We start from the raw sequence: 15,951 nt of genomic DNA, 5'->3' as shown, positions 1-15,951 counted from the left end.
GGACATAAATTGGGAAGGGGACTACTCAACCCAGTACAGGCGCTTTGCGGTTTGTCATTGTCACACAGCTGGTTCATCCCAGCAGGAGGAGCAGAAAGAGGGCTGGTGGGAGCAGTGGGGGAAACGTGGCACAGGAAGGCTTGCGAGAAACTGCCAGCAAAGGGCAGTGGTGGACAGACAGGGCACCTGGAGTACGCACCTGGGGGGGGGGTGGGCCACCTGGAAATTAGGAAGAGGGACCCAGTTCACCCCCTTGCAACTTGGCTCAGGGCCGGGATCCAACCTGCAACTGCATCCCAAGACCAGTGACTGCGCGTGGCCCCACTTCACCTCCCCGAGTGCGGGCGCTGGACGCTTCCTGGCGCCGCCTCACTGATTTTAAGGGACAAAATGGAGGATGCAGCACAACAGGCAGATTAGATTCCTACCCGGTGTCCCAGAAAGACTCCATACTTCTTGGCTCACTAGAATAGGGAATTTACTCTCATTTTTATTTTCTGGAATGATGGCTGTGATTACGATTGCAGTTCCCGTTCCAGGAGTAACAGTTTGGGAAGTACTTTGAGGCTCATCTTCATTCATTATGTGCTACTGCATTTCTAGGTTTTTTTAGTAGAAAACCTCATTTCCGAGTTCATACGGGCTCAGATTGCCAAAGGGCATCTGTGCAATATTTTATAATTTTCAGTCTGTGGGCTGGGCGGTTGGGGCAGAGAAGGTTAATGCCATTTATTACTTATTCAACAGCTTATTGCTTTGCTGTCTACACAGAATACACTATGCACACTCACTGTTTGGTTTGTTTTCTAGGCTGTGATGTTATTGCTGTACCATGACACACACTGTTATAATTTGGTCTGTTTCCAAACAGTGTGTATGCAACATACTTCAATAGATTTTTCTCTGATCTCAAATACGAAAGTTAGGAAGAAATGCCATTCTCTACTTTTTCAACATATTATGATTCCTAGGATTAACATAATTCTCTACACAAGTTTCTGCCCACACTCTCAACTTGTTTTGTTTTTTAAACTAAGTAACTAGCTTACTTGGTGGTATGATAGATTTAATGTATCTGATCGCTTTATTATTCTAAAACTAGGTGTTTCTGTCTGCCCAGAAAGATCCACTCTTTTTATATTTTAAAACAGTTAGCAAACTGCTTTACCAGTTTCAAATTGTGCAATGAAATTCACGCCACGAACAGTGTGTTTCTATAGCAGTGGAGTGTTTGAGAAAGTACTTATGGCGGAGCTGCTGCTGTTTCTGAGGTTTTTGTGGAGCAAAGCCACAGGGGGCAAAGCAGATGAGGGTGGAACTGAATGAAAAAAGTCTGAGCAGAAAGGAAAGAGTTTGGGGAGTATAGTTGTCACCCATAATATTGTCCCCAAATGGTCTGGCGCAGTGGTCCTCAACTGAGGCTGCACAGTGGAACCAATCAGGAACTTTTCAATAACACCAATGCCTAGACGTGGCCCCCAGAGACTTTGACTCAGTGGGTCTGGGGTGGGCCCATCATTAGATTTGCATCTCCTGTGACAGGGAGCATGCAACCAGACATCTAGCGGATGCCACACATAATTACTAATTGGTTTTAGAGGATCAGTTCTCAAAGCAGAGAAGGGGAAAGGAAAAACTACTTTTATTAATAAAAAACAAAGCTTGGCTACTTCAAATTTGGAACTGGAACAGCAATCTTTGTGCGGGGTGGCTGTGTGTTCCTTTGAGGTTGACTGTCCCCTGAGGCTCTCTCGCGATGACCCCAGGCTATACCAAGCTAAGCTAGAATGGAAGGAAGTGGGGTGTAGTGTGCCCATAATCCCAAAATCCTGCCCTAAATACACAGCCTTGCTCTAAAGACCCTGCCCCAGAACTGAGAGGGGCTGGAACGTTCAAGTAAGATTTGAGGCTGGGCGCAGTGGCTCATACCTGTCATCCAAGCACTCAGGGAGGCTGAAGCGGGAGGATTGCTTGAGGCCAGGAGTTCAAGACCAGCCTGGGCAATAATAGCAAGACCTCATCTTTACAAAAAAATAGAAAAAGTAGCTGGGCGTGGTGGTGCGCGCTTATAATCCCAGATACTCAGGAAGCTGAAGCAGGAGGATTGCATAAGCCCAGGAGTTTGAGGTTGCAGTGAGCTATGATGACACCCAGGCAATAGAGTGAGATCCTGTCACAAACAAACAAACAAACAAACAAAACCAAGTAAGATTTTACAAATGACTAGGCCAGTAGATCAAAAATAAGGTCCCAGCTCCATTACCGATAAAAACTCAGGATGGAGGTAGAGGGTCACTTAGCATCTAGTAGCTTGGTTTCCTTATCTTTTAAATGAATACAATAATCAACGTTTTTGGTAGATTATCTTGTGGAGCTGTAGGAAAATTTAATGAGAGCATTTATAATAAAATGCCTGACACATAACAGGTGTCGTGATGGGTAGCTTTTGGTATAATTAGACTGAAACTATTATCAACCTGGTTGTCTGCTCACAGATTAGACTAGCTCAGGGCTTGCCTAGCCTGGACGTGGGTCCACCTCAGGCACAAGCATAGTTAGGTCTAGATATTTCCTTAGCGTATAATCACAACGCAGTAAAATCACTTCTCCCACTTCCCCTTGGCAGTGGCTAAGGAGTTCCAGTTTCTAGAAGGCCCTCTTAGATCTCTAGATAACTGACACTGGGAATATCAGGCCCTTCACGAACACCCAGCCTCCTGTCCACTGGGATGGAGCCTGTTGTAGCATCTTAACACAATGCGATCATCCCAACAGTCATAAGAGACCCATATAAAACAGGGATGCTGATTTCAAAGGATGCTCAAGCCATCCTCCACAGGATATGTAGACAAACAGTGTGACAACCACATGGCCTCTGTTGGAAGTTTCACATCTCTCTGGGTCACTAGGATCAGCTCTATTTTTCTGAAAGATTTCCAGAGGAGGAAATTAAAACCTGTGTCTCATTCTCTTAAGCTGGAGGGCAATGCTCAATTATTGTTGCTGTTACTATAGTTATTAAAGTTTACTAGCCATTTGTAATTACAAAATGAGACAATTGGCACAGTGCTTTTCAGAGCGTGGTTCCTGAACTGGTGCCAGTTGGTGAACTGTTTGTTATTGGTCCACAGTGAGTTAAGCACAGAAACGGAGAGTAGATGTTTAGAAAGTTTTAGAGGAATTTTTCATTGTCATGAGACCAGTGGTATAGACTGGTTTCACAGAACAGGGTTTGGGCCAGCCTGAGTGTTGTCAGACTCACATGGCGAGTTGCAGGACACATACTTAATTGTGTGCTCTTGGACCACACCTTGCTCCACAATGAACTGGGGAGAAACAAACTCGGTCCTTTACCTCAGGTGGCCGTTGGTGGGAGCCTTCAGAATCACTCCTACTTTTGTAGATGTGAAAACAGTTGCTGAGGGAGATTGTGACCTGCTGACAGCACAGGCAGCTACAAGTAGAGTTGGAATTACAATTTGATTTTACACCTCATTCCTTAGCCACTGTCTCATAACAGCTGAAACTACATACTGGAGGAAAAGGTGATTAGAGAGTCCGCCCATATGTAGGACCTTGGGAGAATTGGGTGACAGCTATCCCTTTGTTTACTATGGAAACATAGTAAAACCCATAGAAGCATCTTGGTAGAGGGCAGAAGTGTGACTTCTATAATTTAAAATAACAACCACCACCAGACGGGGTCTATACTGCGGAGAGATGAAAGAGATCTGCATTTTTGTGTATTTGTATTGGAGAATCAAGAAAAGATTTGTGTACAGCCAGAAGTGGAGATAGTCTCATTCATTCGCTAATCTCAGGCACCTACCATGTGCTAAACACCGTTCTTGGTCCTGAGAATACAAGCTCCAGTTAGCTGTGGCCTCATCCTCAGGAGTCTGCAATCTAGTGGGGGGCAGGGAGATAGACAACCCAACAGACTCCTTCTGTCCACGATGAGACTCCAGCTGCTACTGTTGTCTCACACTGTTTTCAGCTGTGGAGATACCAAAGTGGCCACCAGTTTACATGCTGGTGGGCGAGTGAGGCAACGGACAAATGCATGTATAGTTTCCAAGCAGGTGTGAGAATGAGAAAGAGAAATAGAGAGGGCAAGAGGACAGAGGGTGCATCTAGAAGGTCTGTCTGAGGAGGTAACGTTTGAGCAGACACCAGGTTGCACAAAGGCTTGATGGGTGACGTGAAGAGCCAGGGACGGTGACACTGAGCAAGCAGGAGATCGTCACCTGGCTAAGACCAGGGAAGTCAGGGAGAGCTGCACCAGGGGGTGAGAAACCCGCTCAGCCTGGGAAAAAGATGGGTGTCTCAGTCCATTTGTGCTGCTGTAACAAAACAACACATACGGAGAAATTTATAAAGAACAGACATTTATTTTCTCACAGTACTGGAGGCCGAGAAGTCCAAGATCAATGTGCCGGCATTTGGTATCTTGTGAGGACCTTCTTGCCGTGCCCTCACATGGCGGGAGGGAGGGAAGGGCAAAAGTGGGAGGCAGCTCTCTCACACCTTTTATAAGGGTGCTAATCCACTCTCGAGGGCTCCACCTCACCGCTTAATCACCTCCTAAAGGCCCCGCCTCTTAATACTCTCACATTTGTAATTAAATTTCAAGATAGGAATTTGCGGGGGACACACTTAGACCATAGCAGTGTGGTTTCAGTTTGAGTTGCTTTCAGTTTGAGACAGCCAGATGGAGGTGCCAGCTGAGTAAGCAGTTGGAGATAAATGTTTGCCTTCCATTTATTGGGACTCCTCCCTGGCCACAGTAATTGAACGTGTTGTAGGGACAGTTGGAGCAGGACCCCCATGGAGATGTTTTCCCACTGTTCTCTCCCCATCCCTGAAGTCAGGATGTGCCCGTGGCCTCAATCCCTTTGGGACATGGTCGGAACAATGGTGAGCCAGTCCTCTCTGCTATGTTTACGACCTATTCACAGACAACAGCAGCTCTGTCCCAGGTGCTGTATTCCCAGGAATTCATTCAACCCTCACAACGACCTGCCAAACAAGCATGACTGATCATGTTGTAGGGGAGAAACAGAGGCACAGAGAGATTAAGTAACTTGTCAGGATCACCCAGGGCCTCAGTGGCAGAGGTTGGATTCAGTCCAGGCAGGTGGGATCCGGGTTTCGACTGGCGACCACCGCAGTATTCTTGTCCTCAGCTGGAGGCCCTACCAGTCCTTGCCTTCCTTTCTTTACCTCCACCCACTCCTCCATTTCATGAAGGAGGCTCCAGCCAAGGTGCATCTTAATGTCCAGAATATTCTTTCTCTTTGGTTCTTTTGTGGCACCATCAGGAGGATTGCATTCATGCCCTGTGTCGGCCATTTGGGGTCAAGTTGTTCATCAGAACACTTCATAATTTAAAAATGGTGGGAAGAGAATGCCAGGGGGTCTGTAACCAGCCTGGAGTTTGCCATTAAGAGGAAGCAGAGCCAGGATTGGTGCTCACAGTCACACTTCTGGCTGCTGGCAGTCGTTTGCACAGTGGGCTTTTTGCAAAAGTGGGTTGCAGTCTTTTAGTGAGTTGGGAAATCTATTTAGTAGGTTGTGACCAGCATTGATTAAACATAATGAAACAAAATAGACTAGAATAGGAAATGTCAGAGTGTATCACATGAAACATGGGTAAGAGTGTGTGTGCAGATATATATTTGGGTCATGGCATAAAATGTATTCCTTATTGTAGTTTGTAGTAAAAAAAAATTTTTTTTTAAAGCATTTGAAAAACACTGGACTTGAGCATACTTTACTGTGCTGAGCACACATGGCCAAAAAAATGTTCATTGTAATGTTTTGTTCTCTAGTGAATTGCTATAGATGGGTATTGACGTAGTTTAAATATAAACGTTTGTGCAGTGCGTTGGCAAAAAGTGCTTTATGCCGCGGACCTGAAGCTTGGGCTGGAGATCTGTTCCAGGTCTTCACTGGGGGCGTCTGCAGGTGGGTGGTAGTGAAGGCTGCAGGAAGTGGCAGCTTAGGCAAAAGCACCTGGGGAGGCTGTGAATGAGCAAGGAAAGAGAGGTGGGTGGAAACTGGGAACCACCTACCTTTAAGGCGGGGATGCAGGAAAAGGAGCTCACGGGAACCACTGAGATGCAAAAGACAAAGAGGTGGGAAGGAATCCAGGAGCGTGTTGGCATCCGGAGCCAAGAGAGGAGAGAGTTTGAAAAGCAAGGAGAGGTTTGAGGCTGTCAGATGTGGTCATTTAGAGGTCATTTAGATAAGAGCTGAAACGCGCACATGGACTTGAGCAACACGGAGTTGGCTGGTGAGGATGCTTTCACTCTGGGGGTGGCAGCCGGGCTGCAGAGGGGAGGGCAGAGTCGTGAGAGGGGAAGATGAGGAGACGTGGGGGAAGGGACCCCTCTTTCAAAATATTTGGGGGTGAAAGGCAGGAGGACAAGAGGCCATTGCTAGAAGGGAGGATAACTTGCTTCTCTAGAAACACATTTGAGCCTAGTTTTACAGAAAGAGAAAAAATATCTACACGTTAAGTTTACTGAAATGGGCAGGGATATTTAATCTTTGTTCAAGGGGTTGAAACAAAGCTGTGGATGTCCCCCACTACCTATCATCATGTCTGAACGGTCAGGTAAGAATTTCTGTTAATTGCTGAGACAACATTTTAGATGTGTGACAATGACTGCTGTTTTTGCTCTGGTTATTTATGCAAGTAATGGCTAAGTTTATTTTGGAATTATGATTCCAGATTGTGAAGACTCATACAAAGGTCCAGAAGTACAAAGTGAGAAAAAAAAGAGGATGAAACGGTAGACAAAAGAAAAACTGCACTGATACACTGATCAACATCGCTGCCTATCACTCTGTAAAGAACAATGAAATATTGGACTGGAAACTGAAAAAGCTGCGGGTAACTGACAGAATCCCAAAGAACAGATTAAATTTCTCTAAATTTACAATGAAAACCAGACTTACAATTACTTTTGATTTGTCTTTTTGCTTTATCAAATCTTGGAAAGAATTCGGATATAGGCACCTTATCGCTGGCATTTATTACTCAAGATGAGAATATTATGCTCAGGTTTGTGGGGCTCCAGGTGGTATTTATAACATTCTCAAGGTAGATGACCGGTGTTGCCTAATTATTGTGACATTTAGTCTTTAAGGAGTAAGGAAATTCGCATCTAAGTGTAAACATTTGTATTTAATTGTTTCCCTGGGGGGTGAAGAAAGCCTTGGGACCCCCAAGTGAGTCATCTTGTCTAACAACCTTTGGGCATGAAAGATCATATTCAGAAATAAAGTCCCTATATAATTCCCCCCCCCCCAAAGCCTTTCTTTAAATAGGGAGCAAGTGAAGAAACACAAACCTATAAGAAAAAGGTACTGATGAATGAAACTTTCTTAGGCTGCTTACACAGCAGGCAGTAATTGACTTAAGGTAAAAGCTCATCCCTTGCATTCTAGAAAATTCCCAGACTATTCAATTCACTGAAAACTATTCATTGTTTTTGATTAACAAGTATTTAAAAACACTTGTCTAAACAGAATAGAAATGAAAGCGTTTGCCTTCAACAAATATATATATATATATTGGTCTTATAAATAAGAAATATCATTGGTTATGCTGAATTTAAATAGTCACCTATCTAAACTGACTCTGGCCTGGGAATAACTCCTTTATCCCAAATATTTTGTCTTCAATATTTGAAATCTGCAAAAGCAGTATTTCTTTCTGTCAAGATTTGAACATTTGAGTTTTAATTATTCAAATCTGGAATGAAGTATGTGTGTTTTGGTGGAGGGGGGAAGCGTGCTATGGAGTTTACTTCGAATATAAATTGTGTCCTGGGTGCAGCAAGTGGGTTTATAGAAAGAGGAACTCTAGACCTGAGTTCAACTTCTACTTGCAAGTGAAGGTGACTCATTTGAGTATCTGAAGGCCAATATACCCATAGAAAGAAACTGACGACTCCTGCCTATTTGGTTTTTTTTTTTTTACAAGTTAGGATGCCTAAAAACTCACATCTTTTAGTATCTGCCATTTCTGAAGTTGTAAGTGAAAGCTGAGTTTTAGGCACAAGGAAAAGCATCCTATGCAGTGAGGAAATATTGACATAAGAATGTCTCAGAAAGAACTTAGTGAATTTTTACAAATTCTTTGAAGTTATTCCCGAATGACTGAACTCATTGTCCAAAGACTCAGAGTAAGGAGCTGGAATTTCCCACTCTTCGCCACGCTGCAGTATCAGGGGCACAATTTTCAAAATAATTGGTATTGCCGGCTCGCAGCGCCAGAACGAGGTAGAGATTTGATATAGTTTCTCCTTTGTTAATATTCTAGCTGTTTTTGTTTTGATTTAAACTCTCCTGGTTAGTGCAGTTGGTTAAAGCTGGTGCTAGATGACTTGGTTAGGTGCCAGATGTCTGGAGCGAGACAAGCTTATTCTGTGTGGGGAGACACCATTGTTGGTCACCGCCCTCTCTCTTCCTCCTCCTTGCAGACAGAGTTCCATTTTGTTGAGGTGCTCACCCTGTTGGCTGCGAGTTCAGGATTTAAAATGATCTGCACTACCAGGCAGATGGGGGCAGAGGTGACCCGGAGACTAGTCATCATTCTCTAAGGGCCAATCATGGTAGTTCTGTCTCCTGGGTCGCTGATAGGTTTGGTGAAAAACTCACCTTCTAAAGGACAGCTGGCCTGTTCTATCCCACAGAGATCTAGCCTTGACCCCTTTGTAATTATGATGGGAGTCCAAGGCCAACACCAACCACCCTATTTCACACACTATTCCTTGCCCCCACCCTGACATCCTTCCCTTTCACTCTTCAAGGCCTGGCCTGGCCTTAAGAGGAGCTGCAGGCATGGAACACTTTGGGAAACCCCAGACTGAGGGGACACAGGCGATCACGCACCTGGGTAGAGAAGACCTGGGCACCCATTGTTGCAGAGCTGGAAGAGCAGGGAGAAAGCTGCCGGTTTACGTCTCTTATTTTCCATGTCTTTATACCTGTCAGTCTAGAACCCCACGCAGAATCCTCTCCACCACAGGGAGTGTTCAGAGGAGATTGACTTGGTTGTCTCTTTTACCTGGAGACATTTCTTTGAGTACCTGCCAGTAAACTCTACCAGGTTTTTTTTTTTTTTTTTAAGAAACTTCATAAAAGCTACTTGTATTTGAACATCTTTGCGGTTTCTCTCAGTTGCCTAAACAGAAATTTATTGTTATGTACAACAGAGACATGTTAGTCTTTCTAATTTTACACACATACACACAGTTTTGTGTATAACTTCCCTCCCAACCTAATTGCTCTAAACCTTATAATAAGCTCATTCATTTGTAACTCTGCTTGGCTACATGATGTTTAAGAAGTAGATTTAGTCAACGCAGTTGCTTTCCCGGATAAAAAGAGGTTGTTTGGAAATGGTTTTGAGAGGAAGCTGGCTGTGCAGGGAATGTAATACTAAAAATGTAAAACCAGCAACCGTCACAGACTGGATGTCCCCAGCGCCTTTGCCCGAGCGCTGATCAAGCCTTTAGATATAAAGATATCTTAATGCTCTGCCTATGATTGAACAGATGTTTGGTAAAGAAAGAAAAACTGGCCTGGAAATAATTTTCAGGCGCGGCGATCGCCAGATTGCACAAACATCGCCTCGTCAATTTTTCTCACAATCCGAGAGAGGACGCGGCATCCATCGTGGCATGAATAGGAATGTGTGTTTGGAGCTGCGAGGTGGGGCTGGGAGGGGAGGAGACACCTCGCCTCCGAGGAGACAGTGGGGCTTGGAAAACCTCAGTGAGGAACCTGCGGCGCGGTCCCTTCCCACGTCCTCTTCCCACGTCCTCTTCGCGCCAGTCCCTGCCCGGGGCAGCGCCCGGCAGAGGGTTTCGTGCTCTCGGGGACCGCAGGAAAAGCGCGATTCCGGGTCTCCAAGAGGAGAAGCCACAGACACGCGCGCAGAAGACCATCCCCTGGTCACGCCAGTCCCCTCCAGTGTGTAGACGCAGGGAACCGCCGGTGTCCACGCGCACTCGTTCCCGGCCTTGAAGGCGACTCCCACGCCCTGGGCCCCCTCTGCTGCAGGAGCCAGATCCCGCCTCCCTGGGCTGGACCGGGAGGGTCCTCGGCGACGTCTTTAAGGCTGCGGTCCCAGCCCCTCCCTCCTGCCCGCCCTCCTCCCTCTCGCCGCGGCTCCTCCTGCCCTGCCCGAGGAGCCGGCGGCCGGGCGTGCGCGGCGCGCGGAGCAGGTGCCGGCGAGTCCCTCGCATGCAGCTGCCCGGGCGGAGGTGGTAGCGGCGCCCGGCGCGCTTCGCCCGCCCCTCCTCCGGGCCGCACTCGGGCTGTGGCGCGCGGGGACATGTCGGTGGTGACGGGCAGCAGCGAGGCGGCCGGCGGGGCTGGCGGCGGTGGCGCGCGGGTTTTCTTCCAGAGTCCCCGGGGCGGTGCCGGCGGCAGCCCGGGCTCAAGCAGCGGCTCGGGCTCCTCCCGGGAGGACTCGGCGCCCGTGGCCACGGCGACTGCTGCCGGGCAGGTTCAACAGCAGCAGCAGCAGCAGCAGCAGCGGCGCCACCAGCAGGGAAAAGTGACGGTGAAATACGATCGCAAGGAGCTTCGGAAGCGGCTTGTGCTGGAGGAGTGGATCGTGGAGCAGCTGGGTCAGCTGTACGGCTGCGAGGTACCTGGGCGCGGGGCCGGGAGGGTCGGGGACCTTCCTCACCCCTCTGTGCGGGCACAGGAATTCTCCCGGGCTTCAGCTCCCGGGGGCGCACGGCCTGATTCCCAGGGACCAAGCGCCACGAGCGAGGCGCAGCGCGTTCTCTCTCCCCCGGGTGCCCTCTGGCGCCAGGGCGCAGCGGTTGGGACGCCCCTGCCTGGGTTCAGCTGCCGGTGCCGGGAGAGCTGTGGGCCCCTCTGACGGCCATGGGGAGGGTTGGGTCCTGCGGAGCGCATTGCTTTTCTCCGAGTTCCTGGCCCCTCTAGGCTCCAGCTGCAGCTACACCAAGCGGGGCTCCGAGGGGCTCACCCCAGCTGCGCCTAAGCAGCGGTGGGAGAAACGGCAGCCAAGGAGAACAGTACTCACTGCTGGGATCCGGGAAGCCCCGATTTTTGTGGAGAGCAAACAAGGAAGGGACTAGAAGCTGCTTAATGGAGAGGGGAGGTTCTGGGGATCTCAGAGGACCCCCTTGGTTCCTGAAATCCTAAATCAAAATCATGAAATGAACGCGTTCCCTTTTCCAGCCAGCCCCGACGCTGTCCCCAGAATTCGTCCCTGCGTAACCAAAGCAGCACACATTGTTCCTTGTTGAAACCGATTTCTTTTTCCCTCCCCAAGCTCAGCTACTGCCACTGATGGCCGCAGAATGAGTCTGGGGTAACCTGGACGGGTGCCTCAGTGGAACGGTGGTAGCCCTGCGGGTGGTGTGCGGGGTGCCAGGATCCGCCAGCTCAAGGCCCCCAGCTCCCCTGTCCTCCACGACATTGTGACTTCCCACAGTTCAGGGGCTAAGGTTATACACAAGTCTGACTGACGTGTATACATTTGATGTAGGGAGAAATATTTCGAATAAGCTGTAACAAAGATGTGCTAGGAAAACGGCCAAAGCCAAAATGATCTCCCATGAGAGCCTTTAATATCAGTAATTAATTCTAAATGAAGTGTTGAACTTCTCTTAAGGGAGTGGAGTTTGAAAAGGGTGGAAGCACGAAAGGGTTAATAATTAAGGATGTGACTTCTAAGTTAAAGCCAGGTTTGTATCCAGACAACTGTTAGGCTCTTCAGCAAAAAAGAAAGCTGAATGAACTCACTGGCTTTGCCATTGCTGTTAGGTATTCTGTATTTCACACATTTTATGGCCTATTGTGTATACATATTTTCTTTAACATCCTCATTGCACAAGGAAATGGCATTCTCATTGCTGACTACTGATGAATGATTATGATATAATGAAGCTTGACTGTCTGACTAATGGGCTTGTAAAAATATATTGTTTCTGCAGCCTAGCTCTTATAAAAACCCAATTTAATTGCATAAATAAAAACTGGCAAAAATAGGAAGTGTTCATGGGATTTTTATAGGAAGTTGGCAAAACTCTTTAAAGAAACAATATATCTGATTTAAATGGGATAACTGTTGGATGAATGAATGTGCTCAGTCTTGCCTCTGTAGAATCCAATTAATTCTCATTTATTTCAACTGGCTGTTATGCTCCATTTTGGGTTCGGAGAAGGTTTGAGTTAATAGAAAAGCTATTGCTGAAATTTACAGTGCTTTAGTATTGCTCATTTTATGGGACACCAATTAGATGTAGTTTGGGTAACTAGAAAGAATTCTACCTACTTAGTAGGTTGACAAATCATATATATCAAAAATTCTTCAGAATAGTTGGGGAAAGTGGAGGTTTGACTGTGCATTGTATTGAACATGTAGGTTAGATACCTATTATAAAGGGTAAATATGACCTTGAATCTTTTCCTTGTACTTTTCTTCTTGGGTTTTAGATCTTCAATAGCAAACAGCTAGACATTTGAAAGAGGTTTTTGTGGTGACACAATACAAAATGCTCTATACGTTGTCTGCATGTCATTAAAATGTGGCAAGTATTTCTCTTCAAGTTGTTTGTTCAGTCATTGCAGGCTGAAAGAATATAAATCATTGAGAAGGTTGTTGGCAATTTGTAATTACTATGCTTGATGGTTTATTTAATAATAAACATGTGGAATAACAAGCAGCCAAATAAAGGATTACCTCTTTCCATTTCTCCCCTGGTAGGGCTCTATTTTTAGCTCTTGTCTGGTAGCCTTTCTTTGTTGATAGCTTCAAGTATTTCAGCCTCTGGTTTGTGAATCAGGAGGACCTACCCTGGCTTGTAGCTCTAAACTTCATGCATATGAAGATTAGGAAATGTCCTTCTTACACTTAAAATTGGTAATGTTTTCAAATGTTTATGGCATGAAATTGACACAGAAAGCCAATTTGCCAGACTTGTACTTCACACTGGGCAAAGGCTTGAGTTATTTGCTGAGTTGGGGTAGAAGATGAACACATATTTAATTTCAGAAGGACTTGTTCCAGGCAGGTTAGCAGTTAGATGACTGACTTGTCCTTTTCAGAATAGAAAAAAATCTTTTGGAGTGGCGTAAAGCAAGCTGTTTAAAATTAGAGAGGAATAGGACAGAAGAAACAGCACAGGACAACTTCCCGGCTGTGGTCTTATCTAGAAGTGTGCAGTGGCCAATCAATTTGGTAAGCAGAGTAATGTACCAGACAACACTTGTAGAGTACTTATTATGCACCAAGTGCTGTCGTAGCTCCTTCGTATGGGCTAATTCATTTAGTCTTCACAACAACCCTATAAAAAGGATGACCTTATTATCCTTGTTTTACAAGTAAATGGGGAAACTCAGAGAGACTCAGAGCAGATTAAGAGCCTTCCTCAGGCTCACGCGGTGGTGAGCAGGGTCCGGGTAGGTGTGTGAACCCAGGCTAGACTCTGAGTCAACTGTCTGTCTAGTCGCCAGGCTTGCCTATAACTTGCAAGAGAACAAATGGAGGCCCATGGAGCATGTGTCTAGATACTTAAAACTTATGAAGCGAATAGGCATTTATATAAAATTTGTTCTATCCACCGACCTTGACACCTATATCTTCATAGTGACCTGGAAGGCTAGGTTTGAATTTTGACTTCAAAATTCAACTTCCCAGAGTGCTGAGCTGGAATGCAGTTGGGAAAATCTGCCCCTGGCCCTAGTGTCATCCCTTTTGCTTTCCAACCCGATACAGTCTCACCTGGTGAAGGGCATTGTGTCCACTTGCACATCTGATCTTGGTATATGCTTGCCACCCCTTGACCATACCTCTGGCTCAGGCCAGTGTCAGTGGCAAAGTCCCCCCTAGGGAGAACAAATCTTGGAGGAGTCTGTTCCTGTCTTGGAAGCTGCTTGCTATTTGCCGAGGGAATTCTGGGGACCTGGAGCACACCCTAAAACCAGGTGGAGGGACACTGGCTCTGGATGGGTGGGTCCAGCAGGTCCTAGGAAGTCTTCAGGAAGACAAGTTATGGCAGGAGTAGGGCCCAGGGTTATGGCATTTCTTACCTAGTCTAAGGGCAGCATTGTTAAACACCACACCATACAGCTTTTTAGATACATAGATAAATGTTTTTATTAGATTCCAAAATGATTAGTTATATGTTTATAGTTATTTTCCATTTCATCATCTCATGGGAAATCTTGTACAGGTAGTTACATTTTCAGCTAGGAATTTGGTTATAATGGAACTGTTAGGCTAAATCTACATCTACACTTAAGGATTTGTGTTTTAAGACATTTTCATATCTCTTCCAAACCCTGATGGTTTTTAAGAGCATTTGAAATGGGGCATGATGTCTCCTTTGACAAATATTGCAAGATGACTTACTGGATAAGTCATATCATATCAATTTTTCCAATTTTGCCCAGCATCAAGGTAACATCTGTGCTTCCAGTTTTGCAATTTGATTTGCTTTGGAAATACAAGTATGTTGTTAAGCTCATATTAATGAAATGCCAGTAGCAGCCTAGCCATAAACAGGTTTGTATACCTAGGATAATTGCTATGTTGTCCTGACTGTCCACTTAGGAAGGCTTTCCCTTTGCTTCAGGTATCTGCTTTTTAAAAAATGGTTTCTGGTTTATCACACCATTCAGTCTTCCTGACATCTCGTCATCCCCATTCGATGAAATGATGTTTTTGAGAATTGTTTTTTTTTTCCCAACTCCTTGTCTTTGGGAATTCAAGAATTTTGGATGGTGACACAGAAACAAATACCCTTTAGATTGCTGCCTGACACGTGGACATACAGAATCAGGAATTCACAAGGCACCACTTAATCGTACTGTGTATGCTAAGGTAAAACATTATAAAAGTAATCTAAAATATGACTCATTAATGTTTAAATACAACATTCTATTCTGTTTCATTTTCCCAAAATGCTGGTTGTGATCCTCTAAATTTATTTCATCATACATTTATGGGTTGTCACCTGCAATTTAAAGAATACTGCTTCAGAAAGGGAAAAGATAAACATATGTAATAGAATTAGCAGACATTGAGTACTTAGTATATATTACATTGTATATACATTAGTATGTATATAATGTGTACATATAGTATGTACAATGTATATACATTAGTATGTATACAATGTACATATACATTAGTATATATACACATCAGTACATATACATTAGTATATATACATTAGTATATGTGCATTGAGTACTTACTATATATTAGGAAAGAGGTTGTTATCCTAGTAACAACCTCTGACACTCTTATTTTATGGATGTAGAAACTGAGGCACACATAGAAAAGTAAAGAGGTTGCCCCAGGGCCCTGAGCTAGGATGTGTAGCTGAGCTGTGGCCAGGAATTCAGGCACGCCTTACTCACTGCACTGTGCAGCCTCCTGAGGTCAGACAGAGCCTGGCATCTCTGTGAACCCCTATCATTTGCCTATTCCCCGGTGCTGCTGCCGTACCTTCTAAATTGACTGGTATTGCATGTAGGGCAGCAGCCCCTGACCTTTTTTGCGCCAGGGACTGTTTTGGAAGACAATTTTTCCATGGACTTGCAGGGTGCGGGGGGATGGTTTCGGGATGATTCAAGCACGTTACATTTATTGTGCAGTCAAACCTCTCTGCTAATGATAATCTGTATTTGCTGCTGCTCCCCAGCGCTAGCATCACCGCCTCAGCTCCACCTCAGATCATCAGGCATTAGATTCTCATAAGGAGCGTGCAACCTGGATCCCTCATATGCGCAGTTTACAGTAGGGTTGGAGCTACTATGAGAGTCTAATGCTGCCACTGATCTGACAGGAGGTGGAGCTTATGAGGAGATGTGAGTGATGGGGAGCGGCTGTAAATAGAGATGAAGCTTCACACTCACCTGCTACTCACCTCCTGCTGTGTGGCCCAG

The 15,951-nt window shown here is 45.6% G+C and overlaps 1 protein-coding gene across 1 annotated transcript in view; it reads left to right on the top strand.

The window, feature by feature from the left end:
* Nucleotides 1–10,204: 10,204 nt before the first annotated feature.
* PPP1R14C (protein phosphatase 1, regulatory (inhibitor) subunit 14C) overlaps nt 10,205–15,951 on the top strand; it is an 85,316-nt gene continuing 79,569 nt past the window's right edge. The window contains exon 1 of the mRNA XM_012655543.1: nt 10,205–10,669. Coding sequence (XP_012510997.1) covers nt 10,352–10,669 — 318 coding nt within the window. The 5' untranslated portion in view covers nt 10,205–10,351. The remainder of the gene's footprint in view (nt 10,670–15,951) is intronic.

Source organism: Propithecus coquereli, unplaced genomic scaffold (assembly GCF_000956105.1).
Source record: "Propithecus coquereli isolate 6110/MARCELLA unplaced genomic scaffold, Pcoq_1.0 Scaffold48, whole genome shotgun sequence".
Classification (NCBI taxonomy): Eukaryota; Metazoa; Chordata; class Mammalia; order Primates; family Indriidae; genus Propithecus; species Propithecus coquereli.
The sequence above is the reverse complement of the archived record's forward strand: the minus strand, read 5'-3'. Positions and strand labels throughout refer to the sequence as shown.